This window comes from Sinocyclocheilus anshuiensis, unplaced genomic scaffold, assembly GCF_001515605.1.
Source record: "Sinocyclocheilus anshuiensis isolate Anshui unplaced genomic scaffold, SAMN03320099.WGS_v1.1 scaffold245, whole genome shotgun sequence".
NCBI classification, from domain to species: Eukaryota; Metazoa; Chordata; class Actinopteri; order Cypriniformes; family Cyprinidae; genus Sinocyclocheilus; species Sinocyclocheilus anshuiensis.
In genome coordinates, this window is record NW_015536478.1 from 977,815 (window position 1) to 987,885 (window position 10,071).

At 35.0% G+C, this 10,071-nt stretch overlaps 1 protein-coding gene across 2 annotated transcripts in view; it reads right to left on the reverse strand.

The window, feature by feature from the left end:
- The window catches only part of LOC107666228 (multivesicular body subunit 12B-like), a 29,376-nt gene extending 22,718 nt beyond the window's left edge, over positions 1–6,658 (reverse strand). Inside the window, exon 1 of one of the 2 annotated variants that reach the window (XM_016457483.1) lies at positions 6,239–6,658. In XM_016457483.1, the coding sequence (XP_016312969.1) occupies positions 6,239–6,286 (48 nt within the window). In that variant the 5' untranslated portion in view covers positions 6,287–6,658. The remainder of the gene's footprint in view (positions 1–6,238) is intronic. The other variant, XM_016457557.1, reaches the window with a different exon arrangement.
- Positions 6,659–10,071: the final 3,413 nt, after the last annotated feature.

Genomic DNA, 10,071 nt, shown 5'->3' on the forward strand with positions numbered 1-10,071 from the left:
GCAGACCTGTACTCACGTAATTAACGTTACGCATTTAACGAACACTTACAAGCGCGCACTTTGGCAGAATTCAATTCAAATAGTCATCAGCAGCCATTAGTTCGGTAACATTGAGCATCAGAATGGATACATTTGTTATTAAGGGAGAAAAACGAAATGTGGAAAATGCCAGCGAAGGAACACATACAAACAAGAATAGTCGCCGCATCAGCACTGAAGGTAAGAGAGTGCTGGACTTTCGGCATCAACTTTCGGTTTGGCCCGCTACTCACTTGAAGATGTTCAGGCAAAAGGAAACACCCATACTACGCAGCAATCATCCTTAATTGCAGAAATGTGGCAAACCATCTCTGCAGAGAACCTCAGATTATTCAATTCGAAAGTGCTTTCCATATTTGGTTCAACATAGGCTACATTTGGGAACGCACATTTTCTGCAATGTCACGCATCAAGTCACGCTTCCGTGCGCGTCTCACAGACTGCAACTTACAAATCGCAACTTCATTGTGCTGTTACTCCTTTCAAGCCGAATTTCACAAAATTGGTCAGCTCAAGTGGAAAAAAAGGTTGAGAACCACTGATTTAAAGATTTGGAAATGTAAAAAAAAAAAAATAAATATTACGAATGATTTGAATCATTATAAGCAACAACATTTGCAACAGCATATTACCACATTTTTCCATAAAACTGTTTAAAACCACCCAAACACAGAGATCATCTATATACTTAAAACAGCGCAAAAGCTTGTATGGCAACTACTTTTAATGATTAAATTTTTTATTTCAATTTTGTAAGGCTTCAACCGCATTGATGGCACTTTAAAAGGTTCTCTTAGAGCATAAAATGATGCCAAACATAGCCTATATTGTTTGTTAGCAATATAAAAGTGGTTTGAACATCAAAACACTCAGAAAAAAAGGTACAAAAGCTGTCATTTTTCAAAAGGTACTAATATGTACTTTTTATGTGCTAATATGTACCTTTAAATTAGCAATATGCATCTTTTAGGGGTAAATAATGTGCAAAAGAGATACTTTTGAAAAGATACTACCCCAGTGACAGCTTTTGTACCTATTTTCTGAGAATGCACTTACTGTAAAATTCACATTTACACAAGCCGATACCCAAATACATTTCAGTGCGTCAACACAGAGCAGAATAAAACATGACGGCACCGCCAAAACACGAAGACAAACTGACAAATGAAACCAAGCCACTGTGTACAAGACATGTTTGAACAGAGAACAATGTTCTGGAGAATAGAAAAAGAGTCTAGTGGGAAAAGCACAAGAGGGTGGGGATGAAACACTGAGCCAGTCGAGCAAGACTTTATATAGCCTTTCCTTATCAACTACTCCTCTAATCTAACACACTGACTACATCAAGGGAAGAAAATCCTAATTCAAGACCATTACAATTAGCTAGATTCTGATAATGAAGTCTGTTTATTCTCTTTGAGATAAGAAAACACACTTTCAGACTGTCTGAAAGCACATAATGAACAAGAACTTGCACGTTCCTCTAAAATGTAAACAGGGAACTTGCATGTCTACCACAGATCAACAGATTAAACAAGAGCTGAAGAAAAACTGTGTGTGTGATGAACACAAGAGACACATTCTGGAGGCGTTCTGGTAACGTCTCCATCATGCTGCGTTTGTTTTCATCAGGAGACACTTCACAAATCAACTGATTTGGAGTCAGGGTTTGTTTGAGCATCTGAGGAGCTGTGTAGTTGAATACAAATGAAACGCAGTCTTTGGATGGAGCTAAGCGCTTTGGAGGCGCCTTGGCAACCGGGCCTGCCCTCCGCGATCTCCCAAACAAGCCACAAAGAAGATGTGTCAAATCGCTGGTGCGCATGGAAGCAGCTTGCAACAGGACAAACAGCAGCGAAGAAAGAGAGCGAGATCAAACTGAGAGCATGTGAGAACTCTGCCGGAGCCAAGAGAGAGTGTTAAAAAGAGATGTGACAAGATGATCCCTGGAGTCGACAGTGAGAAAACCAAACAGGAATAGACTGCATTCGTGAACAGGGAAGGAATGCAGTTCTTACAGAAAAGGAAACTGTATAATTAGTTTCTGAATAAAAACGTCAAGGCTGCAAACCACCCTAAATGACTGATAACACTGAGATTTCATAGACCCCTTTTTGACTTATAATGTGCCCAACCGGGTCTGCTTTTACCCCAAAAAAGGCTGTTCTGAGCCAGAAAAATCTTCAAACCAGTAAAGACTGGGATAATGGAGATGGAATGTACGATGTAGGGCTGCATGATAATGGTTAAGTGGCGTGGTTGCCAGGTTGGGAAGATTAAGTAAACCACTGAGCAGAAAATTTATCAATTTAAGTAAAAGGCTATGATTGGCAGATTTAATCTCTTGAAATCTGGCAACCGCAACCATGAAAGCTTGTGGAGGCTTGTTACCTAGAAAATGCAGCACCAAATTAAAATGAATTTTTTTTTTCAATCGAGCCACATCATTATTTCAAACCTAAGTTAGCAGAAATGTGGTCTGGATCTGAAAGAGGTTTCCAGAATCCATCAGCCAAGGAGAGAGGTAAATGATGGAATGCTTCCAACATCCATTTATTATTATTGAGCCAGTCATTCATTCATAACTCATTGATATTCTGATATATGGAGCCTCTCTGTATGATGCATATGATTTATACGGCCAGCACACTCTCAGAAATAAAGGTACAACAGCTGTCACTGGGGTGGTACCTTTTCAAAAGGTACACTTTTGTACCTATTAGGTTATAATATGTACACTTTAATTACCAATATGTACCTTTAAGGTACCAAAATGGACCCTTTAGGTACAAATATGTACCTTTTGAAAAAGTACCGCCCCAGTGACAGCTGTTGTACCTTTATTTCTGAGAGTGCACTGCTGGTCAGCAGCACAGTGTTTTGGATGCTGTGCTGGTTGTTATCTGATTGATAAACTGACTAAAAAGTCTTCATGTAAACATCTGCAATGCACATGTAAATATCTACGTTTACATGCACACAAATAATCAGTTTATAATTGGATTGATAACTCAAATTGGATCAAAAAGCCTTTGTGTGAACAACTCAATCATCTGTGATGTTCATGCAATCAGATTGAACCAAGCCTTAATGCAAACACCTTAATTGATCCAATTATGCCCGATCCAAATGACATTTCGATTGGATTGCAAGGAATGGTGTAGACCTCAAATAATCGATCAAAATTAAAAAATTAAGCATGTAAATGCTTGAGTCCAACTATATTCTCAGTCGGATTCAAAATGATCTTGCGGTGCACGAGCAGAGTTGAGATGTGTGATTACATACGTTTGATGTCTTACAAATGTGCTTCACAAACTGGTCAGTGGAGGAGACTCAATGTGCTAAAAAAGCTCCTTTGACATAAAAGCCAGCTTTGTTTTTAGATATGCAATCAAGGCAAGATTGACAATTATACTTGCACTATGTATGCATACATTTTGTTTGGAATACGTGCAATGCACATGTAAATGAACATATGAATCGCACTGCAATATGTAGGGTTCAAACAGAACTTTCAGAATCTGAAATCGAGTTGGATTCATTCCAGTTGATGAAAACTAGTGCAAGTATCATACTTAATACGTAATTTAATTGGACTGGAAAGTTTAGAGTACATATGAACAGTACATTTGGAATCTGCAGTCAGATAGAACTTGTTCAGACAGACGAAAATGTATGTAAACATATGTGATGCAGTCAAGACATATTCTTGAATCGACATAGCCCTATTAAACAATCAAATGCTGGCAGAATTACATTGGTATTAGCAATAAGCTTTTTCCTATCCCCACCCCAAAAATCATAAGGAAATGACAGGTTAAATGGAAAGACCTATTGGATAAATCACAATGATGCAAAATTCATGTAGGTGTAAACTGGTATTTCAACCGGCTACGTGTGTAAACAGTAAATATGATGCATCTTCAAATGCACACCAAAGCAATTATCATAAAGAATGGATGCAACCTTCCTGGAACATGAGCAGGACAGGCTCTGAGATGCCCTTCGGACATTAGGGGCAGATCTGCTTTCATATCACTCATCTGCCAAGAGGACAGAGCAGCCTCAGATGGCACAGACGCTGGCTCTGTCAACACACTGTCTGGAAGATATTTCAGGGCTCAACAATAAGGATGGCCTGGAGCCAGCGTGAGAGAAGTTTGGGCCAGTTTACATAAGCTTCACTCAGCCAATCAGAGCACTGCTGCATTTATGCTGTCAATTCAGTTTGCAGATGTGCATATTTAGGGCCCTATGATTTCCACAATGCGGAAAACATAGATGGAATCAAATCCAGTCACAAAAATGGAATTTACTCTATAATGCAGAAAGTCACGGAATTTGGAATTTTGGATGAATACACAAAAAGAAGTGATGTACAATTAATCAAAGTGATATGGACTACTGTCTGTGAATATTAAACTGTAAAAATAATATTTAGATATGAAATCTGCATGCTCTGCATGTCTCTGTGTGAATGAATGGCATAGTTTTTCTTAAATCACTGTTCATTTTAACAGTAAATCCCTGTTGTGCAGCACTTTGTTTGCCAAAAATACAATTTTTAATTTTCATTTGATTACATTTTAAAGGATAAATAAAATTGTTTATGCCTTCAAATTGATTATCACCATTTTTGATAATACATTTTTATTAAATCATAAGTCCAGAAAAAAATTTATGAATTTCTGAAAATATAAAACATTTTATAGAGCTCTATTTTTGTAGAAGAACTAAGGTAAAAGGCATTATTAAGTTGTTATAATTTTGATCATTAAAATTTAATTAAACCATTAAAATGTAGTTGTCTAATAAACCTGGCACTGTATATTACAAATATTTTTGGCTCTTTGACGAACTGCTTTTGTTACCTTTTGGTATGTGACTTTGGATAAAATCAGCTGCTAAACGTAAATATTAAAAATATGTTGACAAAGACTTTTGCTTCAGGGTCAGAGAAAATATTTACAGGGCAAGTAAAAAGCTGATCTACTGTCCCAACTGTACCAGAAGGAAAACATGCCCTGCATATGTTAATTTCATTGCTTGTTCAAGTTTACTCCACCTCTCTAAGAAAACATGTTTGTTTGCACAGGTGGCTGAAGCAAACACTATCATGGGAAACGACTCAAATGCATTAACACTGGTTTTAACATTACGACAACAACTATAAGATATTTTCATTTCTGAGACAAAATCAAAACAGCTCAGGTGCTACTCAAAATGAAATAAGTCAACAACAGTGACACAAATTTGGAATAAATCCAGGCCATAAAAATATGTATAGAAATAAATATACACATCCATCCACAATTGTCATACAAATACAGAGAATCTCTTGGCCCCACTACGGCTCCAAATATCTCACAAACAACAGCAGCATTCAGACTCTGGCTGGCTGTTATAATGTGCCATTTATTCTATCTAATGCTGGAGTATTTGATAACAAAATAACAGTTTCAGGTCTTGCCTTATCAAATTCATTAGGCACTTTAGTGTTAATCTGATCTGAAAATCCAATTTCAACGTTTTCAAAGAGCCAAATCATAAGACAGCATTTATATCTTACGGAATTACCTCTGTTTACACACTCACTTGCTTTTTGTGATTTGAATGAATTGAACAGAAGCTGCATAATAGGTATATCAAACATCTGAATCATGCACACAGAAATCTGATACTAAATGTCATAAATGTAATTAACATACAGATTAGATATTGTTCATGTAGACAAGCAATGTTCTCTATAATAAATATATATATATGCATCACTAAAATAATACTATTATACTCCATAATCTTAAAATATCTCCGCTTTTGTTATGCGAGATAAAAATCAAACAAGTAATATTTCATAACGCAATTCTTTACAATAACATTAACTACCCAACATGTATTACCCTGCTGAACAATTCACAACTCTTTAAACATTTTAACCACTTATCTTGACGTTGCTGTAATATCTTGAGTCCATGATATGAATAACAAATATTCGCATTATAGTGCGTTTTATTATTTGGCTGAAGTCCAATTTTAGCCATTAGCATTATCCTGCAGGTTGCTAGGAGACTCCATAGAAATTCTATACTTAGCCTAGACGAGCTAACAAGCTAAGCCAAGTCTCCTCAATGTCCCTTATTCTTCTCGAAATTTGTGCAAAAAGCATTTCAACCATTAAACGCCACATTGACTTAACTGTAAAATGCACAGCGTCCTTCCTTTTCGGACAAAAGCAGCTTTTCATGACCCGCGGCACACAGCGGTAGCAGCAGGCCACAGAAGCCTCGGCAGCGCGTCAGAGCAGAGCGGGGCGGAGCGGGAGGGAATGCGGCAGGAAGAGCGCGAAAGCTCGGCTGCGAGAGGAGCAGCGGCAGGTGAAAGCAGCAGCGAAGCTAGCAGCGCTAATGTTAATCGACGTCTCTCTTACCCCAACAAATACACTTCACACAGATAGACTGACAGACGCTGCGGTTTGAAAAGAGATACGCCACTGGATTCTCTTCTGTCTGTTGTTACAGCTCAAGACTGGACTGCTGACATTCCCGTTAATGAGTTAATCCATTTTAAACGACGCATATCTCCGTAATTTGCCAGAGTGGTTTAAGGGTCCTCAGTAGCTGCCATTTCTAACCAGTCACTGAAACTGAGAAGGAAAGGAGGTAGGGGTATCTCTGTGTGTGTGTGTGTGTGTGTGTGTGTCTGTGTCTGTGTCTCTGTGTGTGTGTGTCTGTGTCTCTGTGTGTGTGTGTCTGTGTCTCTGTGTGTGTGTGTCTGTGTCTCTGTGTGTGTGTGTCTGTGTCTCTGTGTGTGTGTGTCTGTGTCTCTGTGTGTGTGTGTCTGTGTCTCTGTGTGTGTGTGTCTGTGTCTCTGTGTGTGTGTGTCTGTGTCTCTGTGTGTGTGTGTCTGTGTCTCTGTGTGTGTGTGTCTGTGTCTCTGTGTGTGTGTGTCTGTGTCTCTGTGTGTGTGTGTCTGTGTCTCTGTGTGTGTGTGTCTGTGTCTCTGTGTGTGTGTGTGTGTGTGTGTGTGTGTGTGTGTGTGTGTGTGTTTGTTTTCTGTGGTTTTGTTGCTGATATAGTTGTGATTAACTGTCATTGCCATTCAGTATCTGTTTTATATTCTGAATAAAAGCCTTGCTAATACAAAACAGCCCAGGTTATATTAAATCTTGAGTATTCCAGATTTATAAGGTAAGCTAAGCATGTGATTAATAAGTATATATAAAAAAAATAATAATAATTTAATGAAAAATAATTTATAAATATAGCATGGGGTTTTCAAAAACGTTTAGAGAAAAAAAGTGTAAAAATATAAAAATAAATAAATAATAAAAGATACGATTAAAATAAACAAATAAAAAAAACTAAAGTGACTAAAATACATAAATAATACATTTAAATAAACAAATAAACATGCATAAATAAATAATACTTCTAATATTTTCCTAATACGATTTTACATAGGCTATAATTATTTTCATACTATATCAATTTATGCATGACATTTTTATAAAAATGTGTATCAGTCTGATTGTCCCACTGAATATGTTTTATTTTAATATGAGCAAAGGCCCATATTCTGAATGATACTATCACTCTGAATAATAATAGTATGAGTTATATTCTTATATCAGATCTTGAGTATTAAAGCTTTCGGATAATGATAAAAGCACAACCTGATTACACAGGGTAAAACCCTGATATAATACAGTATGTCCAGGTGCGTTTGAGTGTGAAAGTGAGGGATTGTGATTGTGGGTCTCAGATAAAATCTCATTGACAGAGAGTGTTTTTCCCCATAGAGAACAAACAGTGAAAGCTCTTGATGCCCCAGATCTCATAGACATAATGAGATTGGTGTAGTGAAGCCCACAGTTCATTCATAAGAAGGATTACCAGGTAAACAGAGCCCAAAGCTTTACTAGCAGTATATGTAGATTGTGAATCTCTGCACCATTTCGTTTTTTTAATCGCATACTGGAGTTTAATCAATATTGATATTTGCATGCATGCACGGCCTAATTTGTCATTTTAAATTTGATGTGAAAGTTGAGAACACATCAGCCCATGTTGGATATTTGTTAGCTGAATACATAAATGCCTTGTCAGCACTGGCCACTGATCTACTAGCCTTGTGAACGGTGCCATCTTGAGTGCCATGCAGACATGATAATCTCACTTTAATTACATTAGCAGTGCCATCAGATAGATTCCCCCCCGCAAAAAAATATTTTGATAATTAAAAAAAATATACATTCACATGATCAGCAGAGTTTCTGTAAATTTGGCCTTCATTAGGCTGGACATCTATGGTATTAAACCTGTATGTATGTATATATGTATGTATTTTTTAATGTCTTTATTTTTATTTGATTGATTATTATTATTATTATTTTATTTTATTTAATATTTTATTGCAAATTAAATTGCAAATGAGATTTCAGAACGTTGGTGGAGAGCAAAGATTTCTGTAATGATCCAGTGGTATTTCAGTTTTATATCATTAATTTGAATTAGCTGTTATTTCTGTTTTCGGAAAATAGAAATTAGATTTTATATCGTATCTTATTTTAGCTTAGTTTAAATTTTAGTAATTTTATATTTTTTGTCATTTTTCCTTTTAGCTTTATTTATTTATTTATTTTTATTTTACTTTTAGTTTTAGTAATTTTATAACTTTGATGAATAACAAAGTTTTCTGTAATGGTCCAGTGCTATTTCAGTATTATTTATATAATAGCTTTATTTAATGTTTTGAATTATTATATTTATTTTTATATTTTCCATTTTCATTTAAATTTTAGTTTACATTTTTATAATTGTGTTACTCTTGTCGTCGTTTTTAATTTAAATGTTACTTTATATTTTCATTTTATTTTAGTTAAAATTTTTGTAATTTTATTACGCTTGTCATTTTAGTTTAGCTTTTTTTAAATGAGATTTATGCTATAATTTAAATGTGATTTATATAATATTTTTTATTTTAGTTTAGTTTAAATTTCAGCCATTTTGTTCTTTTTTCATTTTATTAGTTTTATTTTTTATAATTGTTTAAAAAAATATTTCTATTTCGCTTTATTTTATTTCAGTTTTAGTTTTAGTCATTTAAAATTATATTTACATATTTATTTTGTAGATTTTACATTTTTTATCTAATATTTATATTTTCTTTTATTTCAGTTTTATTTCAGTTTCCAAGAATTTTTGAAGTTTTACTTTCAATAAAACACTGTAATGGTTGTCATTTGAATAATGAATACTGTAGAACTCTCATTGCATTGTACATATATAAAAAGAGATGCTAGTAAAAATGTCTCTTTCGTATTGCACAGAAAAATATAATTGCATATGAGTTTTAAAGAACATAACTTATATTTAACCTCTGCTCTACATACAGAGCTTTGCACATCATTTAGTTTTCAGTCTGAATTCTTAGCTACTTATGATGATATGAAAGGATTGAAATAAAGACGGTTTAAACTAAACTTGACCTTAAATCTCCTGTCTTTCAAAATCCCTCGGAAAGTGTGCTCAGCTCTGGACTTGATCTGTCTTTGGCTCTTGTTATTGTGCAGTTTGTCCACAGGAGGGTGGCATTGGAACAGCTGTGTGAAGTGCTGCACTCTCTGTCGTCTCATGTTATCTCATGTCTTTCTTATTAAACAATGAATTAAAACTAAAAATTAAGATTTTGTTCAATTCTAGTAGTTGTCATTACCATCAAATCATTAAGTATGAGGAGTAGTAATATGATGCTTGCATTTTTAAATGTTTTTAAAAGAAGACTCTTCTGTTCACCAAGACTGCATTTATTCGATTGAAAATAAAGAAAAAACAGCAAATTATGAAATATTATTACAATTTAAAATAACTGCTTTCTCTTGTAATATATTTTAAAATGTAATTTATTCTTGTGATGCAAAGCTGAATTTTCAGCATCATTACTCCAGTCTTCAGTCACATGATCCTTCAGAAATCATTCTAATATAATATGCTGATTTGCTGCTCAAGAAACATTTCTGATTATTATCAA